Source organism: Myxine glutinosa, chromosome 14 (genome assembly GCF_964187855.1).
Source record: "Myxine glutinosa chromosome 14, kmMyxGlut1.1, whole genome shotgun sequence".
Taxonomy (NCBI): Eukaryota; Metazoa; Chordata; class Myxini; order Myxiniformes; family Myxinidae; genus Myxine; species Myxine glutinosa.
In genome coordinates this window covers 80,310,152-80,333,367 of record NC_136274.1, presented here as the reverse complement: position 1 = coordinate 80,333,367, position 23,216 = coordinate 80,310,152, and the positions used below count along the sequence as shown (strand labels likewise).

The window sequence follows — 23,216 nt, the reverse complement described above, 5'->3', positions numbered from 1 at the left end:
TGCGTCCCATTAGTTGTTGGATGTTAAGGATCTCACCGTGTTTTCCACAAAGAGAAGGCGAGCTATCGCCGGCACTCTGAACAAGTTGTGGCCTGGCATGCTCTTCTCCTCTGCCGTTATATACGTCCTCCTCGGCATCTTTTTCCAGAAGAGCCCTGTCTCGTCACAGTTGAAGATTTGCTGGGGGATGTATCGTTCGGCTTCTATCAGTTCGGCAAAAGTTATAATAAAATCTTCAGCTGCCTTCACATCCGCCTCACCAAGTCGACAACACGCACACCTCGCTCATGTTTTTCGACGATTGCGTGTTTTATATCCAAGCAGCGATATACGGCAGAGATACTTGCACGGCAAGATAACCACGTGACCGGAACCCACCTGGTGGGGGGTGGCGTAAGCTCCAAAATAACCAAAATGCGAAAACAAAACAGCAGCGATATACGGCAGAGATACTGTACTTGCACGGCAAGATAACCACGTGACCGGAACCCACCTGGTGGGGGGTGGCGTAAGCTCCAAAATAACCAAAATGCGAAAACAAAACAGCAGCGATATACGGCAGAGATACTGTACTTGCACGGCAAGATAACCACGTGACCGGAACCCACCTGGTGGCGGGTGGCGTAAGCTCGTAACTCGGATCTCGGCTCGCATCTCAAAGCAATAAACCGCCCGAGCGACGGCTGGTATCTCGGAAAACTCGTAAGTTGGTGCACTCGTAAGTCAAGGTTCCACTGTACCTGCGTTGTGTAAATAAATAATAAGCTTAGGTCCCATTCATTTTGCCTCCACCCTCCAAATCTACCTCGTTGGGCAGCATCCATCCTGCGCCCCATTTTGGCTATGGCACCTCGCCTTAGGATGCTCACTAGTCGAGGGACACGAGGTAGGCCTGAGAGAGGGTGGAGCCGGCGTTGAGGTCGGGGAGCGGCAGCGAGACGGTAAGAGCCAACAACCAACCAGGGCTCGGTGGGCATGGCTTGATAGGGCGTGGCAAGAAACGTCTGGTGAGTTCGAGAGGGTTCCAAGGGCGTGGTAATAAAACCCTTGGCGCGAGGCCCTCACCTCAGATGAGAAGGGAGAGGCACTCGTGGCAGTTGAGCTGGAGAGGACGGGAGCCAAGCGCGAAGCCATTGGGAGAACTGACACGGAGCACTCGCGTGGCAACAGCACTAAGAGGACAGGCGTGCGCACGACAGTCTTGAGGCATTGAGGAGAAACGCATGAAGAAGCGCGTTCGAGATGTCCGATTATAACGTACGCGGCTGAGCCGCGAGTGTAACCGCCAGCCAGCCTACCTTTCGCCCGCATTTAACGCCGGAACTGTCCGCTCCGCATAAACGACCCACGGGGAGCTTCTGCCGCCCTGACCATCTGCTTCACGGTACGAGTCGAGGACCGGAGTGAGCTGCCTGGACGCCATCATCCCTGAACCATCTGCAATCCCCGTGTGAGTGCCTGAGTGTGAGCGGGCCCGTTTGTCCAGGGGATAAGTATAAGACTGTATAAGCTTCATTGTGTGTTCTTCTTCTCCTTCCTGTACAAATTATAAATAAACCAATCTGTTCTTCCTGTCTTTCCTGATTCGACCGTATCAGTCCTTTCCTCCATTGGGTAAGCGTGGCACGATTCGGAACCGCTCAGATCGGGTTACTTCCTGTTAACAGCTCGGATCACGGCTCACTATCGCTCGGCGTTTCCACTACAACCGTGATTCGGGCGGGGTTATTTCCTTGCTTCCTGGGAGGCATTGGTAATTAGGTATTCGGCCTACGACCCTACCCGGAAGGAACGCCATAGCTCCGGATCGCATCGGCTAGTAAAAGACAAGGGGACTAATCCCCCCTTGGTAAGGGGAAAGACCGACGTTGAGATCTGCAAAACACACACACACACACACACACACACACACACACACACACACACACACACACACACACACACACACACACACACACACACACACACACACACACACACACACACACACACACACACACACACACACACACACACACACACACACACACACACACACACACACACACCATTCAGACCCTTTCACTTTTTTCACATTTTGTTATGTTGCAGCCTTATGCTGAAATCGTTTAAATTCATTTTTTCCCTCATCAAACTACACTCAATATCCCATAATGACAGAGAAAACAGGATTTTTGAAAGTTTTGCAAATTTATTAAAAAGAAAAAACTGAAATATCACATCGACATAAGTATTCAGACCCTTTGCTAGGACACGACATTTAGCTCAGGTGCCTCCCATTTCTCTTGATCATCTTTGAGATGTTTCTACACCTTGATTGGCATCCACCTGTGGTAAATGCAACTGATTGGACATGATTTGGAAAGGCACACACCTGTCTATACAAGGTCTCACAGCTGACAATGCATATCAGAGCAAAAGCCAAGCCATGAGGTCAAAGGAACTGCCTGCAGAGCTGAGAGACAGGATTGTGTCGGGGCACACATCTGGGGAAGCCTACAAAAAAAAATTCTGCTGCATTGAAGTTTCCGAAGAGCACAGTGGCCTCCATAATTCGTAAATGGAAGAAGATTGGAACAACCAGGACTCTTCCTAGAGCTGGCCACCTGGCCAAACTGAGCAATCAGGGGAGAAGGGCCTTGGTAAGAGAGGTGACCAAGAACCCGATGGTCACTCTGGCTGAGCTCCAGAGATCCTGTGTGGAGATGGGAGAAACTTCCACAGAACAACCACTGCAACACTCCACCGATCTGAACTTTATGGCAGGGTGGCCAGACGGAAGCCTCTCCTCAATGAAAGACACATGAAAGCCCACTTGGAGTTCGCAAAAAAGCACCTAAAGGACTCAGACTGTGAGAAACAAGATTCTGTGGTCTGATGAAACCAAGATTGAACTGTTTGGCCTCAATTCTAAGCGTCATGTCTGGAGGAAAACAGGCACCGCTCATCACCTGCCCAATACCATCCCAACGGTGAAGCATGGTGGTGGCAGCATCATGCTGTGGGGGTGTTTTTCAGGAGTAGGGACTGGGGGATTGGTCAGGGTTGAGGGAACAATGAACAGAGCAAAGTACAGCAATACCCCGTTTTACGCTATTTCGACCTACGTCAAATCCGACTTTACGCCACTCTTCTAGAGTAAATTTCAGTTCAGCGAACGTCATTATGGGCGACTTTACGTCACTCCTACATCATCATCTCCTTTATCTCGAAGGAGGAGAAGACCATGCCAGGCTACAAAGTCACGAAGGAGCGGCTAACGCTAATGCTTGGTGGTAATTGCACCGGCGACTTCAAGCTGAAGCCGCTCTTTGTGTATCATGCGGCGAACCCCCGGGCACTGAAGAACATCCCGAAGGCGTCTCTTCCCGTCATTTGGATGAATAATATGAAGGCATGGGTAACCGTCATAATTTTTGAAGGATGGTTCATCAATCATTTCATCCCGGCTGTCAAGAGTTATTGTCGAGAGAAGAAAATTCAATTTAAATTGCTGCTGATTTTGGACAATGCACCTGGCCATCCCACTAACCTCGGTGATTTCGACCCCAATGTGAAGGTGGTGTACTTGCCACCCAACACCACATCGCTCATCCAGCCGATGGACCAGGGTGTGATAGCGCTTTTTAAGCGCTACTATCTCCGCCGCACTCTTCGTCAGGCTATCGATGCAACGTCGGAGGAGGAAGGCATCAACATCCGGCAGTTTTGGAAAAACTATAACATCCACCAGGCAGTGCTTAACATCAATGCTGCATGGTTGGAGGTTACGCAGTCGGCGATGAATGGAGTGTGGAAGCGTTTGTGCCCCCACCTTGCTAATGATTTCACGGGGTTTGATGCACCATTCAAGGCTGTGTCTAAAAACTTCGTTTCCCTCAGCGCTGACCTGGAGATGGAGTTGGAGGAGGAGGATTTCGACGGTTTGATCGAGGCAGACAAGCAGCCTTTAACTAATGAAGACTTAATGGCGTTGAAGGAAGAGCGCCGCGAAGAGGATGAGCTTCCAGAACTAGAGCCAAGGAAATTCACCGTAGCCGAAATGCAGAAAGGTTTTTACGGTGTTAGTCTTCATTTTAAGGCATTTTTAAGGCATTACGCCCGGTTTACGTCAAAAACCGAGTTACGTCACGGTTTATGGAACCAATTAATGACGTAGGCCGGGGTATTGCTGTACAGAGATATCCTTAATGAAAACCTGAAACAGAGCGCCCAGGACCTCAGACTGGGCCAAAGGTTCACCTTCCAACAGGACAATGACCCGAAGTACACAGCCAAGACAACGCAGGAGTGGCTTAAGGACAACTCTGTGAAGGTCCTTCAGTGGCCCAGCCAGAGCCCTGACGTGAACGCAATCGAACATCTGGAGAGACCTGAAAATGGCTGTCCACCAACGTTCCCCATCCAACCTGACGGAGCTTGAGAGGATCTGCAGAGAATGGCAGAAAATCCCCAAATCCAGGTGTGCAAAGCTTGTCACGTCATATCCAAGAAGACTCAAGGCTGTAAACGCTGCCAACGGTGCTTCAACTAAGTACTGAGTTAAGGGTCTGAATACTTATGTCAAAGTAATATTTCAGTTTTTTTCTTTTTAATTAATTTGCAAAACTTTCTAAAATCCTGTTTTCTCTTTGTCATTATGGGGTATTGAGTGCAGATTGATGAGGGAAAAAATGAATTTTAACGATTTCAGCATAAGGCTGCAACATAACAAAATGTGAAAAAAGTGATGGGGTCTGAATACTTTCTGAATGCACTGTACATATAAAAATATCAATGCCGGCCAAACAGAAGATGTTCATATGGTTACAGTACAAGACATTAGCATTTATGACACGCAACTATGACAAAGACAGTCTATTCTCTATAAACAAGAAGACGTCATGCAGAGCACAATAGCAAAATCTCCCTTCCCCCCTTCCCCCAAAAAAATTTAAAGGTTGCCATGGATACATCAAATTGCCCATTTCATAAAGATTAAAATTGACGATCTTAATCAAAGCTCAGGTCAATCGAATTAAAATTGATGATTTTTCAGATGAAAATCGATATTAGAAGTCTGATCAAGAGCTGACCTTTTGACCTCAAAAATAGTTGGTTTCCCAATTTAGTGACTCAATATGCAAATACAACAACAACAACAACAACAACAACAACAGGCATTTTAAGGCCATTTTCCCTGCAAGAGCGCGCTCTTTTGTACATTGCCATCACAACTCTGATCAACCATTCCTCCACTCCTAACTTCCTCAATGCCCATGTCAATACTTCACGTGGAACCCTATCGAATGCTTTCTCCAGATCAACAAACCCAAGAAACAACTTCTTCCTTTTCTCTATGTACTTCTCCTGCAACTGCCTCACAATGAAAAGCGCGTCTGTCGTTCCTCTTCCTGGCATAAATCCAAACTGCATTTCGTCAATCTTCACTTTCTTCCTTATCCTCCTCTCCAACACCCTTTCCAATACCTTCATTCCATGCTCCAATAACTTTATCGCTCGGTACGAGCCACAGTCCAGAGGGTCACCTTTCCCCTTGTATAGAGGGACGAGGGTACTCAGTTCCCAATCCACTGGAATGCGGCCTTCTTTCACCGCCAGATTACAGATCTCTGCCATTCTCTACACACCCCAACTTCCTGCTGCCTTCAACAGAACTCCCGTCGGCCCTCCCACTTTTCTACTCTTCATTGCTTTTATCGCTTCCTCAACTTCCTTCTCAGTTATCTTCTCTGCCGGTCCTCAAACTGGGTTACTCTCTATGTTGCCATCCCATTCATTCTCTGTATTCAACAGTATTTCCATATGCAATATGACTCACTATGAAAAATACTGTTCAATTTTCAAGTCGATCTGATGAAAAATGACAATTTTAGAAATACAACCTCAAGATGACCTTTCACATTTGACATCAATAGGCTTGTTCCCCATGAGCAACTCTACCATCTGGTGAAGTCTCGTGAAGATAAGTTTAAAATTGTTGACCTGTAGGCGATTGGCAGAGACAAACAGACAGACAGACAAACAAACAAACAGCCAACCAATATACTTGAAAATGCTTCGATTTTGCTAGTAATAATAAAAAAACGGCCTGCCGGGGCCGCCCAAAAGTCGGGCGTGAGGGGCGCGTCCACTAATGGAACGCCTCTCGCTTCCCAGATCGAGGGCCACGTGGTCAGGAGAACCTCGTCCCTTCTGGTTGCCTTGCCGTCCCACCGTGAGCGCTGGTCAGGGTGTACTTCAAACTAAGCTTAAGTGTCAAGTGTTAAGTTCCTCCTTGCCCTCGCAAGGGAAAGGCTAGGGTCAAGCTCTTCCAAATTTCCAAACACTAGAAATTGGACGTCTCAAATTAATTAATTAATTTGCTAATGCATCTCAGTCGCCCGCGACCTCTCTAGCGCAGGTGTCGAACCAGTTCAATTCCGGTGCGACCGGGCCGAGTATCGGCCCGGCCGTGGCCGAAGCCGTTGATTCCGCCGTAGCATGCTAACGCGTAGGCTCGCGCGTCCCTGGTCCGCCGGGGCTCCGCGGGTGTCCTACCGTGCCTGACGCCGCTATTCTCTCAACTTTCGGGAGTAGGCGCCGGTGCCCGGGGATGGATTTCGCTGTCTAAACATGGTAGCGCTAGGCCAGTGGGACCGCCGGGACCCACGTGCACTCACAAGTTGTTCTGCGCGTGGGCGGCAGTATCAGACCGGGGCGCCCAAACGCTCCCCGGCTAAAGTTCATCCTGAAGCGCCCACATTGTGCGGACAAACCCCACCAAGTCGAGGGCCACGTGGTCAGGAGAACCTCGTCCCTTCTGGTCACACTGTGCCTATCGGCCGGCCTTGAAGACCGAAATTGTGTCGGTTACCGATCCTTCGGGTTCGGAACTATGCCACCCTGAAAATTTAAAGATGAGTTGGATAGACAGATAATGGAGTAAATTTGTAGGATTAAGAGCAACGACTTAATGCTTACAAGTATGGTGGTTCCAAAAGTGATACAAAGTTGAAAGGGATAAAGAACATTGTGAACAGAGTATGAATGTCGAGCATTATTATGATTGTTTGGTTTTTAAGAAAGAGTATCGAGGAGACGAATAGGATTAGAAGTTAGACATGTGACAATCAGAACAAGTAAATAAAGCATTAGGAGCATTTGATGGAGATACATTTTAGATTATGCAATTAATACTTTACCAAATGGATACAAGTGCTAAGACTAATACGGCAAGGTAATTTATCAGGTACGTTCCAACATACAAGCGGCAACCTACAGGCGTCAATAAATAAAAATAAAAATACATGTGCTAAGACCTGTATTTAAAAAAAATTGCGTAAAAATCTTTAAAGATCTTTTTCCCCGTTAACAATTAAGCCATTCCACATCTCGAAATTTCGGAGAATTTGATAGTGAGGATCGTATCCTCTCTTGGTTCAGAAGAAAGCTACAATACAGATTATGTTGAAACAATAGTTATGAAAGTAGTTTTATAGATGAAGAAGATGGTTATAACCTATGATGGCTTTGATCATGAATATTATAAATGTGATGATGAAGATGGTGAGGGAAAACAATATGATGGTGAAGCATACGAAGAATCTGAGGAACTCAAAGGAGTCTGGCGCTCCACTGAAATACTTACTTTTAACCACTGAGTGTTTGCCAAAGTGCTCACAAATCAAATTAAACACAGTCACAAGCTTGTAAACAATGTATATTGTGTGGTCTGGACTTGAGGAAAAAGGTATCGACTTGTATGACAAAAAAACAAGATAGTGCTGACCAGTTTTTTTTTTTTCCAAAATGGAAAGAAAAACCAAAGTAATGAAAGGAAAAAAGTCAGGAAAATATTAAGAAATTACAATGGAATGATAAGGCTGGAAAAGCTGCAAACACACACTTTCTGCAATGACAGGATCGCTGGGAAGCAGGCAAGCATGCCACGGTATTCCTGTTGCCCATCCAGAAATATCCGGACATCGGACTTCATCTGTTGGGCACAAAGCAAGATCACCTGACTCAGACATCAATGAAAATCTCCATGAACAAAGAGCATCACCTAGTCATGCTGAACCTTTTACACCAACACTATGTGATGTCATAATTAGCACAACAGGAAACGACAGAGGTGTGCAAGAGAGGGAGGGAGGCAGGGAGGCAGGGAGAGGGTGAGAGGGAGGGAGAGAGAGAGAGAGAGAGAAAGAGGGAGGGAGGGGGAGAGGAGGAGAGGAGGAGAGGAGGAGAGGAGGAGAGGAGGAGAGGAGGAGAGAGGGAGAGAGGGAGAGAGGAAGAGAGGGAGAGGGAGTGAGGGTGAGGGTGACGGTGAGATACCTGGGAAGCAATCAGCTCTCCAATGTCATCATAGGTCGTTCCCATAAAGCTCATGGCATTGATCAGCGAATTCTCTGCTGCAAACAGAAAAAGGTTTTTTTTCCCCCATTCAAAACTATCTCAAATCTCAGACTATTCAAGGAAGTAAATATGGTAGATTTTCTCAATCAAAAATACTCCCTCCCCAGTCGCCACTTACATGCAGTTTTTATAAAGTTATACGAAAGATAAACCATCGTCAAGATGGACCAAAGCCGAGAAAATTAATGATAGACGAGAAATAAAAGTTGAAAATATATTTACTATATTTGTGTTATTAAAATGTTATTAAATGTTATTATTAAAAATAACATTGGCATATCTTAGATTATTGTGAGCACCTCATCCGAGACTATTTTGAACACCTCTTGTGTTTGTATATACGAGCAGAGGTACCCGGCGTTGCCGGGCAACACAGGGTTGCTTCATAAACACACACAACATGCATTTTAAGGCCATTTTCCTTGCTAGAGCAGGGGTTAGCCTTGCGGTCCCCATGACAATCTTCTCCATTTTGCCCTATTTTCTGCATCTCTCCTTGTTAACCCCCTTGCCCGCATTTCTTCTTCCACCATCTTTAGCCAAGTCTTTCTCGGTCTTCCCCGTCCTCTACTTCCTTCTACATTCATTTCCATCACTCTTCTCAACCAGTCACTTTCATCCTTCCTCAACACATGACGAAACCATCTCAAATTAGCTCTTTCACGAGCCTCGATTCAGTATACAAAAAAAACAAAAAACCATTTCTCTTCACAGCATCAATCACAGGCTCTATTCCCATCAACTTTCGCAATTCATCATTTGTCTTCCTCTCAACGATACTCCACACATCCACCGAACCATTCGCATTTCCACCCTTTCCAGCCTTCGTTGCTGCTCTTCGTTCATTACCCATGTCTCGCTCCCATAAATCAAATCATAACACTTCTCACACATGCAGCATACACATTTCCCTTCAGCTTCAACGTCACTCCCCTCCTCGTCAGCACACCACTCAGTTCCCGAAACCTCTTCCATGCACATCTCATTCCAGCAACTGTTGCCGAGTCTGATCCACCTTCTCCATTCAGCATGTCTCCTAGGTAGCAAAATGTTTAATTATTAACTTGACCGATTGGCCGATGTATATTCCATGTTTTTCAGCTAGTTTCAGCCCTTGAGATGTGAGCACCAACACATTTAGAGCAGATGAACGGACAGACACCAACGTGATTGAGGGTTTTCGAAATAAAACTCAAGAATGTGGAAACAGAAGTTACTGAAATTTGGAACACATTACCTCTATGTACAAAGCATTTACTTCTGAAATTTGCAGCCGATTCCGTCCAGTCAAAGCCGCGAAACGTATTTGCAGTCCCCATGTTAAAGCTGCATACAGAGAAACGATCCCTTATATAAAGGGAGGGGCGCTTTTACACCTTCCTTTGATTTGTACAATAAGTTTTTTTTTTAATCTCGGGAATTTCCCCAGCTCCCGACTAATTAATTAAATATGCATGAGGCATTTCACTTCCAAGCAGATTTTCGTTAAACTTCACATATGTGAATTACATGTCCATGCTCATGTAAAATACAGTTTGAAATGTCAGACAAAACAGAAGTGTTTTTTTAAATTAAAGACCACGATGTTATTTCCACTGAATTATGAGAACTTGCGGTACCACTTTCTTTTGGCGGTGTATATTACACTGCAGCCACGATCACTCCAAACAAAACATGCATTACCTCGTTTCCTCTGTACACGATATCCTCAAAAGGGTACCTTTATTTAATGACAAAAGACACATTGTTCAGTCTTCAAATGTACACCAGGGGCCTACGAAGCCAAAGAGCTATGTGGAGAGAATAAAAAGGTAGCGGTTTCTAGCCCACTGGCGTCGCCTGGCTAATGGGAGGTGCTTGTGACGCAGATGAGATGGAGGGCGTGGCCTGTGGAAAGGGCAGCGCTTATGACCCACTATATAAAGTATTACTCCATACAGAACATAACTTGGTGTGGTCCTTCCGTGTCACTAACTTGTTACTCTAAAGGGTCCCTGCCATCATAGAATAATAAAAAGGGTGCCGCTACAACCTCAACCCTCACCCCCACCCCACCCCCCCCCCCCCCCCCCCACCCCAACCACTTTCTGAAATGGCAAAATAGATATTCTACCCAAGACAGGTAACCGAATGGCACGTAACGAGACATTCAAAATGCAATGACATGTCTAACTCCGGAGGCGGAAGAGGAAGTTTGTGAATGGAGCCAAACGCGGGCTCGGCAAGAGAAGACCCCAAATTTCTCAGAGAGGTGACAAGCCAGCAGCGTGGCATACATTTTGAAAATTGTACTCATCTCCGACGTTTCAGATAAGAGTACAATTTAAACAACTCTTCTCATGCATTTCCAAACACGAATGAGCTTCCCTTTTTCAAAAATCAGATTTTATTTCCTCAAAAACTCTTAGAACATTCTCTCTTTCTTAACTTTTCTATCAATGCAGCTCTTTTATTTAAGGCCTGGCCTCAATGAGGATTGTGACTGGAGCCTTCAACATTTAAAAAAAATAGTGTCACATATGCCGTTTCAATATTTTAGAGCAATAAGAAAAAGTGAGAGAAAAAAGTACAAAATGTGCTTCCTGGTGTGTGAAGCCAGCGAAGTTTAATCCATGAAGGACTGAAAAATTGAAATCGCCTCAGGTTAAACAACACTAGCGAATGAAAGTTTTTCAAGTTTCATGAACCTGCACGGAAATTGCATTTTTCTAGACAGTTTCATGTCAGAAGTGAACTTTAGCTTAGTAAACATTCCAGATCAGAGACTCACATTGGATTTCGATCATCGCAAACGTAGTAGAAAGATCTTTGATGGCTTTTCCCATGCCCTGGTAATCCTTTGGTAACTCTGGGGGGGGGGGGGGGGGGGGTTAGAAATGAGCCGAAACAAGGGAAAAATTTCGACGTTCATTAAAATTATAACGTGGAAATGTGAGATGGATTTCAAAGACATCAAATGGGCAAAATACACTTTGTTTGGGAAATAAATCTTTGTGGAGGAAGACGCGAGTAAAGACGTACGTTTGTAGAGTCCTCATTGGAATTGGTGAAAGGGAATTGGGTGGGGGGGGGGGGGATATAAATCAACGCATTCAAGTTGTGAAACCAGAAAACCAAATGCTTACAGCAAGTACGACGCCCGAATGCTGAAGAAGGGTTTTTCTGACTCACCGGTTGCACAGTGCCGGTAATGGGCCTGTCCACAGCTCAACAGATGCTTCACAACCTCCTCCATGGAGCGCACAAAGCGGGTGAACTTATCGATGTTACGTTCCCTGGTAAAGCAACGCAAAAAGAGAGCTATGATTAAATATTTTTTATTTATTGGGGTGGGGGCGTGAAAGGAAGGGAGAGGCAGGGAGAGGCAGGGAGAGGCAGGGAGACAGTTGTTCTGGATCAGTGGATTCAACAACCAGTGATCTGGAAACCTGCTGGTTCACAAGGCCATCAGTAGGGATCTGCATGATGTGGAGGGTAGAGCAACCCCAACCCAAAATCTATGGGCCTATCTTGCCACATTCTAAATACAGCTCCAAGGTGACATATAAAGTGCCACCAGAGATCATCTACAAAGACTGAGTACAACATGAGAACCTGCCGCATAAGAACCTGCCCGTCCAAGACTCGAAGGGCCTTTGCACTGATTGGCTGCACATCTTACTATAATTCACCAAATGTCCGTCTGTCCGTTCAAAGGTACTACAAAAACGGCTGAACCGATCGCAACGATATTTTGGGTGGGCATTCCTGGGACCCCTGGGAGTAAAATAGGCTGTATTACTTTTCCAATTTTTCCAACTTTTCCAATTTTCCAAACACGATGGAATAATATTTACCGATATGAACAGCGATGTGGCTTTTGTTTAAATTCTACGTACCAGGAGAGAGTAGATCGACTCCTGACGAACTCTTCCTATATAAACGTGCGGCTCCGAAGTAACACGGCAGCGTGTGCAAAGCGACTGAGAAACAGGTGTAGCGGCCGCTTCTGTTTTGCAGAATTCAATCTTTTTTTAAAAATGGGCGCCATGTACTGTTTAGATTTTGATGATTTGCGTGTGATATGATTCAACGGATGTTTATATGAATAGTTTAAAATTAAAAAAAGCCTTCCGATACTTTTCATTTGGGCTTCCCAAATGAAGCGCCACCCGTAGGGCAGGTACCGTTGCTAATTACTACAATACATGGTGGTCTGGAAAATTGACGTTCGGAAGGGGTCCGCACACTCAGAAAAGGCTGGAAACCATCGTCCAATAAATTTCCTCAATGTAGGGATCATAGGTCGGAATATTGATTGACAAGTGAATTTATCCATAAAGGCAAAATCCATCGTCTCTCACACAACTCACTAAACCCTGTTGTGAACCCAGCACTGAAGAATAAATGAGATGAACAAATGTATAATAAGGAGTGGCGTGATTATGCAAATCTGGCTTGCAGCTTTCGCAAGATCAGTTTCAATTTTAAATTCAGCTGAAGGATGTCAAGTTACACAGTTGGTAGTTAATGAACTTGCACAATCTTCCACAAGGCCTCACATATCATCGAGGTCATTGCTTTGAGTCGGATTTGAAGTGCTTATCGAAGCAAACACCCCGGCCCCCACAGCCTCATCCTTCTCCGCCTTGCGCTTGCCATCCTTCCACTCCTGCAATGACAAGTGTATACACATGTACATCATACAAGGAGACAAAAACAAATTTACATTACATCACCTGCGTTATGCGGCCAATTTGTGTGTGTACAAATTATTATATTCTTAAACGATCGCTTTCACCCTCTGGCCAACTGTCAGGTGGAACTGTCCACCGATGATGTGATGCATTTCCCTCTATTTGAAAAAGAGATTTTATTTATTAATTTATTCTTTTCAAATGATTAATAATTATTTGCACCACTTTGGCCAAAAGCATAACAATTTTACAAATACAGTAGTCTTCAGAAGAAATATTTTAGACAAACTTCTCCACAATAGTAGAAAAAAAAAAGATTGAAACCAGCAAGAAAGAACTTCCACAAAATTTATTTTTGTCATCATGTCAATGAAATTGTCATACATAGATAGGCATTCAAACAAATATATGTGCATATCTGGTCATTCCTTCCTGATCGAAGGTCCACTCCGAGCTCATCATCAAGGTTCACCTTTTCATTGCACGCATGCAGGAAGTGCTTAAAGACCTGGCTCGAACCCAACAAGGGGTGAGAACACACACGGTACATCCAGGCCTGCAATCGCTCCATTCGCAACTGGATGAATTCATCTTCAAAACGGCCTAGCAAGGGCCAAGGAAATGACCATCAACTGAAAGCAAGAAGATATCATCACAATACCAATTTGTTTTTGTTTTTTAAGAAAAGTTAAGTAATCTCGACCAACAAGCACACAAAGCTGAAACAATGCTGATGATGCTTGGACAAAGCTTCAGCAACCCTCGCAGCAAATGGAGACCCTGAGGAGGTCTAGTGCTTACAGGGTTGTGCTATGAAATAGCACATTCATGTGTTATGATTGAATGCGAAGCCCAAACAAACCTAAAGGTGCCACTGTGAACAAACGTCTCGCAATGTCTACCATTCCAGGAAAGTCCTACAGACAGACTAAAACTAGTATATATAGGCCGTCACCATTTCAACAAGACGAGCCAATGGCACTGATCTCCAGGATCTTCCCACTTCACCTCAATCCTGATTAATAAGGAACCTCCAGAAAACAAAAACTCTTCAGCATTGTAACTACACGACAAGATTACATCATTTTCAGGTATACCTGCCACCTGTTTGTCTGGTAATGGAGGTACAAGGGCCACGGCTCCAAACTTGGCCACGAGTCTCTCGTACAACCAATCAAAATGCTTGTAGCGCCGAAACACTGAAACCAGGCTGTCCTGTTGATATGAGAAGAAAAATAATTAATACAAACACCAGCGATGCACAGCCGGTAAATACAAACACCTGTGACGACGTACAAACACCGACAGAACATCAATGTCTTGTCTGCATGGGACGACAACACTAGTCTGTGCCAGGACTGGGCCAAGAAGTTCAGTTCAGCGTCGTCTCTTCCTCTTGGCCCCTGGCATCCTAACAAGCTGAAGGTGGACGCCATTGCCAAAACCCATAAGCAAGACATTGCAATTAGCCAAACTTGGGCGAGGATTTCATCAACGCAATCAGCAATTCTTTTGGCACATGTCACCTTAGGCAACACCTTCAACTGTTCAATGACAGAACTAAAATATATTTATTTTATGAATCAGTAACAGCAGCAGGTGTTGCAACAACAAATGTAAGCACAACAGTCATAAAATAAATAAATATGAAATGCTACAAAAGGAAGACAAAAGGAAGCATTTGGTTTAAGACGAGGATGCGCAAACCCTACTAGCATTACAATGAATGCTATAGACAAAACAGGTTTATCAAAGTATGCTACCACCTGGGAAGCAAGGAGAAGCCGACGTTTCAGGAGTTAACCTTCAGAGCAAAACGGATTCCATTCCGATGGAGGTTTAAGGCCCGAAGCATTGGCTTCTTGCTTTGCACGGTGGTCAACATACTTCAATCAACGTTCCATTGATTCCATCTGCTGTTCTACCTGTCTGCATAAGCTTCGTGATAAAGACTAGTTTTGTATCGCTATTGCATCTACCAATTCCTGGTGCACAAATTTACAGCCAACACCACCTTTATAGCCCTTATTTAAAGCGTGACGTGACGCTTTGCAAACCAGGAAGTCGTGGATGCAATCAATTGATTCCACAAGCTGTGAACTCAGTCTCTCGTGGTAAAATTGAGCACACACAAACATGTGGCGCATGCGGGGGCTGTTTATGTGATTGGGGATTTTCAGTTTTGAAAGGATTTTTCATGGCTCTAACCCCAATACAGCAATAACTTGTCAGTGGAGTTGCCGATAATACAATGCAGCTAGTGAAGACCAGACAATGTGCGGCAACAAGGTGAACAAACATTTTAAAAATCTATTTTGCAAGGCCTACACTCGGTGTTAGCTGGTACTCGATGAAGGACTTCATCCCATAAAGTTTATTGCTCTTCTTGGGTGATGCAACAATGCAATAAAGACGTGGTGTTGATACCTCCCACCTGGGTCCACCTTCTCCGACCTGCACAGCCACGTCGCACAAAGTCAAAAAATAAATAATAAGTGGCGAATCCATGCTCTTGGATATATATATAAAATGGAATGAAACACGGGAAACAAAATGGAATGCAGGGGAAACACGCTTGGATGCTTAACGTAATCCCGTCAGAACGCTCATACGGTGATGCACCATTTGCAGTGCACTGAGCTAGCTGCGTCATCTGGCTGGGTCATTATCTACCAATCAAGAGGCTGGAAAGCAGCAACAAACAACACATAGGCTTTTCATCTTCTTCTTTTTGGATATGCAGCATGTGGCTGCGGGTGGCATAATTTGCTGAGGGTGCAACTATGCTGCTGATGTAGTGCCCCCTGGTAGGTTAGAAAAAGAATTTGGCCAGGATGCCCGCGATAACTCACCAACTCATCACAAAGTATATCCTGGGATATTTGACGTCCATCAACGAATGCTGGCAAACAGGAAACCCAGTTTAACGTCCCTCCAAGGGACGGCACACACATCGATAAATCATCTTGCCTGCGAAACACCACAAAGACAGTTTATAGCTCGGTCGAGACTTGCACCCAGACTACGCAGCTCGGAGGCGAGTGCACGTACCTCTATGCGATCCTGTCAGTGCTAACCAGGCTTTTGATTGGAGGAAAACCCTCAGGATACTGTCAGCCCAGTGCAGGGGAAACACGCTGCGGGTGACTGGGAAAACAAACCTGGATGACAATGGACTCTGCAGTGATGGGGCAATTTTTGCCAAGGAGGAAGCTATCAAGGCCATGCTTTCCCTGCATTACTCTGCAGGAAAAAGGGAAAGGATAAAGCACAACAAAAATAACCTCCGATTTTCCAGGAATTTAAATAGACTTCATGAGTCTTGGTAATTGTACAAGCTTGTACGAGTTTCATTTATTCCATCTTAATTTATCTCATCTTCAATGATTCAAAAAGAAACCAAGACAACAAGGTATGAGCGCACTTGTTCAAAGAGATAACTGCGGAGGAGGCTCGGTTAGGCCTGGACGCATCACCATCCTTCTGCTGCCTATGCCCTCCAATGGTTCCATGCTCGGCCACTTCCTCATCACTGTCCCAAGAGTCCCCCTCATCTGCTCGCAACATCAGTTTCCGATTTGCTCATGTTAGTAACTCCCAAAAGGTCATTTGGTTCCATAGACAACCACAACAGGACAGAGTATCTCATGAAATGTAGAAAATGAAAGCTCACAACAAATATCCTAAAACGTCTTTTTAAAATGGGACACAAGAAAAGGACATTTGGCTCATCACACCTGTGTCAGTGTGTCATGGTCACATCCAAGTTATTTACTATGGATGATGGGAATACCAACCAAGGAGGAAGAAGTTGATTAAGCGGAGAAGCATGGTGCAGACAGCAACAACTTGGTTTTTTTTAAGGAAAGATTGGGGTGTGAGTTTAAACAGGTAATTGAAGGTGAAAGAAGTACTTACTGCATGTTAACTCTACTTGTGTTTTGTATCCAATAATTCTTTTTTTTTATGTATAAAAAAAAGAACAACCTGGGGAGACAGAAGCCTGAATGTTCAAACTTGCTGGTGGTGGATAGACGCTTGAAGCTTGGTTATTAAAACCAGGTGCAGGAAGAGCATTGCCAGCATTCCAAACCTACACATGGAAAAAATATATATCAGAAATTAAAAATAAAATACAATCATTTTGGTATTTTAGTGACCATGTCATGAGTGCCGAGGAGGCCAGGATGAATCACTATCCTTCTGCTGCCTCTGCCCTCCCAATGTTTCGTGCTCAGCCACTTCCTCATCACCGTCCCATGCATCCCCCTCATTGACAATAATCGGCCTGGCAAGATTGCTCAGAGAGGGCACGTCCTCAAACGACAGTTCTCTCTTCTGGTTTTATTACCAAAACAATAGCATCTGACAACGGACACGGAGAGCTTTGCATCATAAAGTTCACCTTCGTTTGAGAACGAGTGCGCAACCAGCTGTCATCTGCTTCCACTGGCAGGTGTATGCCAATCAGCTCTCTCTTACTGTGCCTTTTGGTTGATAAAGACCAAGGAACGGCTTTGGAAGCACCTCATCTCCAATCAGAGAGAGACACTCATCACATCCAGTGTGTGTCGGATGTTGGCCAAAGCAGGCCAGGAAAAGGGATTCCCAAATCGAGATACTGAGACAAGGGTGTCAACAAACATTGTACTCGGATGAGTGATAGACGGGGTGGGCCGTTTATCTAGGCCCAGTTTTGAACTCTTGTAATTCTGTTAAGAAATTAAATTGAACAGAAAGCCTTGTTGGTCAAGCAAATGAAGATGCTCAGTCTACACAGTCTCCTTTCTGTTACTCAGCCGTTAGTTTGAGTAAATAAAAAATAAGGCCAATACCCCTGGGTGCTCACCTGGTTAAATAAAGCAGAATATTACACTGACTAAAGGTATTTTAAACAGCATCATGGTATTTTAAACCAATTTCAATGGTTGCGAGGAGACAGGGCAGCATGTACAATCCTACTAACGTAATCATAAGACTTTAAACAAATAAACAAAAAATAGTTCAGTTTCTTGTCATGAACAAACTTTGGTACAACATGGGTGATGAAGGTTGTGGGGTTAAGTTACATCCAAATTGTGTGTGTAGTTTCTGAGATAAAAGCAAAAAACCTATTTTGGGGAGCAAACCCCCCCAAAGACAACCTTAGACCCCGATTTTTTTAATGCCGGGAACAAAAGTTGGTACATAATGGGTGATGAATGTTGTGGTCAAGTTTCATCGGAATTGTACGTGTAATTTCTGAGAAGAAAGCAAACAACTATTTTGAGGGGCAACGACCCTCTCCCTCCCCTGTAAAGCCCATTAGACTCCTATTTTGGGGGGTCAAACCTGGATCCACTTTGACCCCCGGTAGACCTCCTTAGACCCCGATTTTCTTAATGCCGTGAACAAACTTTAGTCACGACACAACAAATATAATTTGTGCCAAGATTGGTCATAATCCCATCAGCGGTGTCAGATAAGAAGTTGCAAGCGTTTACGGACTGACGGACAGACGACGCACCATCGCACAAGCTCCCCGGAACTTCGTTCCAGGTGAGCTAAAAACCCTCAATTTATAAATGATAAAATTCTTACAAAAACAGATCATGGTTTTATTCTTATTTATTGTTCAGCTGAAAGACAAGATTATTCCCTTTGTTTGAATAAGTTATTCCACCACACGTCATGTGAATGTGTGACCTTGTGGTTTTGGTGTTGAGACAAATTATTGTAGTAGTTTTCATGCTGCGAGCATGTGGAGTGATACCATAAGATTTATTTGAACTTCTCTCCCGTGCGAGGGGTAGTCATGTCCAAAAGGACCCTCTTTATCACCGCTTACCACTGTGGCTTTACACAAAATAACCATGTTCGAGGTTAATATATGTCAGGTTTATGAAACTTCCTGGTGGTAAAATTGACCCGTCCTTTTTCTTCAATTGGGTTTCACTCAGACGATGGACAAGATTTCATGTCCCAGACAGTCAGACAACAGTTCATGTTGAGCCCTGGAGTACAGGGTTGACCTCATCATAGACATAGATGTATTGAGGATGTCACATTGTTGTCCTGAAGATAAGTGGAAACTTTGATTGATATATATATATATATATATATATATATATATATATATATATATATATATATATATATATATATATATATACACTGAATAATATTGGTGACTTTTTATACAAGTTCTGATTCTTACGAGAGAGATAACACAAGCATTTTGTTTAGGGTGGGTTTGTAGGTGACCAGGAACCCTCCGGCGGGCATACCGCAGATTCAATGCAGATTAGAAATGTTATAGCGGAACTTGTACAAATACCATCTTGAAAAAGGACAACGATTGAATGAAGTCATTGGTCCATTTCAGTCATTATTACAAAAAAAATAAAAATTTAAAATAAAAACTTTCATATTACACCAAACAGAACATACAAATCAGGCGTGATTAGGAAATAAAAAAGGGAAATCTAAAAGACACCTGCACATAGTCCCGAGGTACGAATCCCTTTTTGCCATCTGACGTTACCGCTTCAAACCAACCATCATCACGATCCTGCAACCACAAGACAAGCCCTTCAACTGATTTGCAAAGTCAAACTTCAATACTCATCAATGAAATGGCAAACATTTACATACACGTGTGTGTGCATGTCAGTGTGAGTGTGCGTGTGCGTGTGTGTGTCTGTGTGTGTGTGGTTGAATTTGCTGCTGCAAGGAAATGTCTAACATGAAGTCAGAGAGAACTAAAATACGGTACTGGTTATACCGACATACAGTGCAGTATATAGCGATGCTGTTGAGAAAGTTACATACAAGGACGTTGTTGAGGAAAATAAAACCATTCACGTAGTTACTCCACACGTGAAGCACAACGCGGAGTTAGACAATTAGTTCATGTCCGTCCGTCTGTCTTACCAGTTTATGATTGAGGAACAACTTATTTAAATCGAGTTATATTTTGAACACGAATCAGAATATGAATAGGAACACATGTTTCTCGTTTTACCGTACCTTCTCTCCAAATTCGTCCCAATCAATTTTTATATTTTTACCTCCACCACCAAAGGTGGATGGAAGTTATGTTTTCACCCTTGTCTGTCCGTTTGTGAACAAAATATCTCAAAAACTTGTGGACGGATTTGGACGAAATTTGGCAGAGATGTAGCGTATGTGACACCGACGAAATCATTAGATTTTGGTGAAAATCCGGATTCGGATCCGGCTACTAGAATTTTTAAAGTGATTCCTCACCATTGGGAGATAGGGCCAAAAACTATACACAGCAGGATATCTCAAAAAGTTGTGGACGGATGTGGACAAACCTTGGTGGACATGTTGTGTGTCTGACAAGGAAGAATCGGTTAGATTTTGGTGAAGATCCGGATCTGGATCCAACAAGTAGAATTTTTAAAGTGATTCGTCACCATTGAGTGATATGGCCAAAAAGGAGAGTAGATCAGGGTATGAAAGACTGGATGGATGGTGATTCCTGTGAATGATTTTGATTAAATGTGATTCTGTATTGTGCTTTTCTGGTCTGCTCTGAGATATGAAACGTAAACTGTTCACCAGGTGGAGGTATGCTCTCTACCGAGTGCCGTTCTAGTTTAGAAGTGAGATACATTTTTCTACTGAGGTCTACCTACTTCTACCTGCTGGTGAAGCATGACTAACTAGATACATTACTACCTGTTGGTGCGTAGGTGAGATAGGGGGCACGTCCGGGACACAAAGGTGATCCTGGGGGAGGAGGCCGTTTCACAGCACCACTTGGTTGTCTGCAACATAAGGGTGAAAGGTGCGAGGAAAGCTCGGCGGGTGAAGTACCAACCGAGAATGAAGGTGCGGAGGTTGAAAGAGGTGACAGTAAGGGAGGCATTAAAAAAGAGGCTGAGTATGGTAGAGGATGATGTGGTCGAGCTTGAAAGTGGTTGGATGTCAATGACTGATAGTCTGTTGGGAGCCGTTGGTGAGGGATGTGGATGGACAAAAAGGACCACCGAGGCACTCGGAAACATGGTGGTGGGATGATGAAGTTGGAAAGAAGATCGACGAGAAGAGGAAGAAGTTCAAGGAGTGGCAGAAGGCGAAGGGTATGGGGGCAGAAAAGGCAGAGCATGAAAGTTATAAGGCAGCCAAGAAGGCTGCAAAGAAAGAGGTAGCAAAGGCGCAGGAGGCATGTAGGAAAATGTTCGGAGAACGCTTGGATTTAGAAGAGGGTCAGAGAGCGGTATTCAGGATTGCAAAGCAGATAGCGAAAAAGAGGTGTGATGTGATGGGGGTGAGTTGCTTGAAGGATGAAGTGGGACAAATCGTTGTGGACCCAGATGGAATTGAAGGAAGATGGAAGAGATATATGGAAATACTGTTGAATGCAGAGAATGAATGGGATGGCAACATAGAGAGTAACCCAGTTTTAGGACCGGCAGAGAAGATAACCGAGAAGGAAGTTGAGGAAGCGATAAAAGCAATGAAGAGGAGAAAAGCGGGAGGGCCGACGGGAGTTGTGGGAGAAATGTTGAAGGCAGCGGGAAATTGGGGTGTGAAGAGAATGACAGAGATCTGTAATCTGGTGGTGAAAGAAGGCCACATTCCAGTGGCTTGGGACCTGAGTACCCTCGCCCCTCTATACAAGGGGAAAGGTGACCCTCTGGACTGTGGCCCGTATCGAGCGATAAAGTTATTGGAGCATGGAATGAAGGTATTGGAAAGGGTTTTGGAGAGGAGGATAAGGAAGAAAGTGAAGATTGACGAAATGCAGTTTGCATTTTTGCCAGGAAGAGGAACGACAGACACGCTTTTTATTGTGAGGCAGTTGCAGGAGAAGTACATGGAGAAGAAGAAGACGTTGTTTCTTGGGTTTGTTGATCTGGAGAAAGCATTCGATAGGTTTCCACATGAAGTAGTGACATGGGCATTGAGGAAGTTAGGAGTGGAGGAATGGTTGATCAGAGTAGTGATGGCAATGTACAAAAGAGCGCGCACAGCTGTAAGGACGAAGGACTGGAACAGTGGTGAGTTTGAGGTGAAGGTGGGAGTGCATCAGGGGGTCGGTACCAAGTCCACTACTATTTATAGCTGTGATGGAGGTGCTGGCTCGGAACGTAAAGGAGGGTTTACAGTGGGAGTTGTTGTATGCAGATGATCTGGTGTTGATTGCAGAAAGTACGGATGGACTGAAGGAGAAGATGAACAAGTGGAAGGAATGTATGGAGACAAAAGGTCTGAAGGTGAATATCGGAAAAACGAAGGTGATGGCAAGTGGTAAAGCATGTGGTGAGGTGGAAGGAACTGGGAAGTGGCCGTGTGCTGTGTGCAGGAAGGGTGTCTGAGTGAATTCCATTCAATGTACAATGTGCGCCGAGTGGGTTCATCAAAAATGTAGTGGATTGCGATGGTCATTAACCAGCGTGGCAGCTACATTCAAGTGTAAGGTGTGCACAGAGGGAGCTGCAGATGGAGGAAATGTTGAGTTGGATCTTGGAGCCGGCGTGAAGCTGGAAGGTGTCAAAACATTTTGTTACCTAGGAGACATGCTGAATGGAGAAGGTGGATCAGACTCGGCAACGGTTGCTAGAGTGAGATGTGCATGGAAGAATTTTCGGGAACTGAGTGGCGTGCTGACGAGGAGGCGAGTGTCATTGAAGCTGAAGGGAAAGGTGTATGCTGCATGTGTGAGAAGTGTTATGATTTATGGGATCGAGACATGGGTAATGAACGTAGAGCAGCAACGAAGGCTGGAAAGGGTGGAAATTCTTTTCTTTTCTTTTCTACCCCCGCTAATTTCACCCCAAATCCACTTTTTTGAAATACCAACTTCTGTCCTGGAAGTCCTAGGTGTCCTTGTATTTTATTCTTCTCCCACCCCCCCCCCTTCCCACGCCTCCTCCCCCCCCCCACACATCTCCCTGCTCTCAAATGTTATGTTTGTGTGCTTCCCCTTCTCTCCCCATCTTGTCTTCTGCGCCTTCTTGTTATATATTTTGTTTGTCTGGCTGGTTTGTTTGTGAAATAAATGTTAGCTCTTTCACGAGCCTCAATTCAGTGTCCAAAAAAAAAAAAAAAAAAAAAAATGCGAATGGTTCGGTGGATGTGCGGAGTATCGTTGAGAGAGAGGAAGACAAATGATGAATTGCGAAAGAT

General features: G+C 44.5%; 1 protein-coding gene across 3 annotated transcripts in view; it reads right to left on the bottom strand.

The window, feature by feature from the left end:
* The window catches only part of LOC137439281 (sorting nexin-9), a 55,885-nt gene that overhangs the window by 7,291 nt on the left and 25,378 nt on the right, over positions 1–23,216 (bottom strand). For all 3 annotated transcript variants that reach the window (XM_068135011.2, XM_078768393.1, XM_078768395.1), the window contains 12 exons: positions 19,552–19,626; positions 17,064–17,169; positions 16,501–16,630; positions 16,238–16,319; positions 15,405–15,530; positions 14,174–14,291; positions 13,549–13,679; positions 12,942–13,051; positions 11,572–11,675; positions 11,171–11,248; positions 8,320–8,396; positions 7,889–7,978 (listed from right to left, as the gene is read on the bottom strand). In XM_068135011.2, the coding sequence (XP_067991112.2) occupies positions 7,889–7,978; positions 8,320–8,396; positions 11,171–11,248; positions 11,572–11,675; positions 12,942–13,051; positions 13,549–13,679; positions 14,174–14,291; positions 15,405–15,530; positions 16,238–16,319; positions 16,501–16,630; positions 17,064–17,169; positions 19,552–19,626 (1,227 nt within the window). The remainder of the gene's footprint in view (positions 1–7,888; positions 7,979–8,319; positions 8,397–11,170; positions 11,249–11,571; positions 11,676–12,941; positions 13,052–13,548; positions 13,680–14,173; positions 14,292–15,404; positions 15,531–16,237; positions 16,320–16,500; positions 16,631–17,063; positions 17,170–19,551; positions 19,627–23,216) is intronic.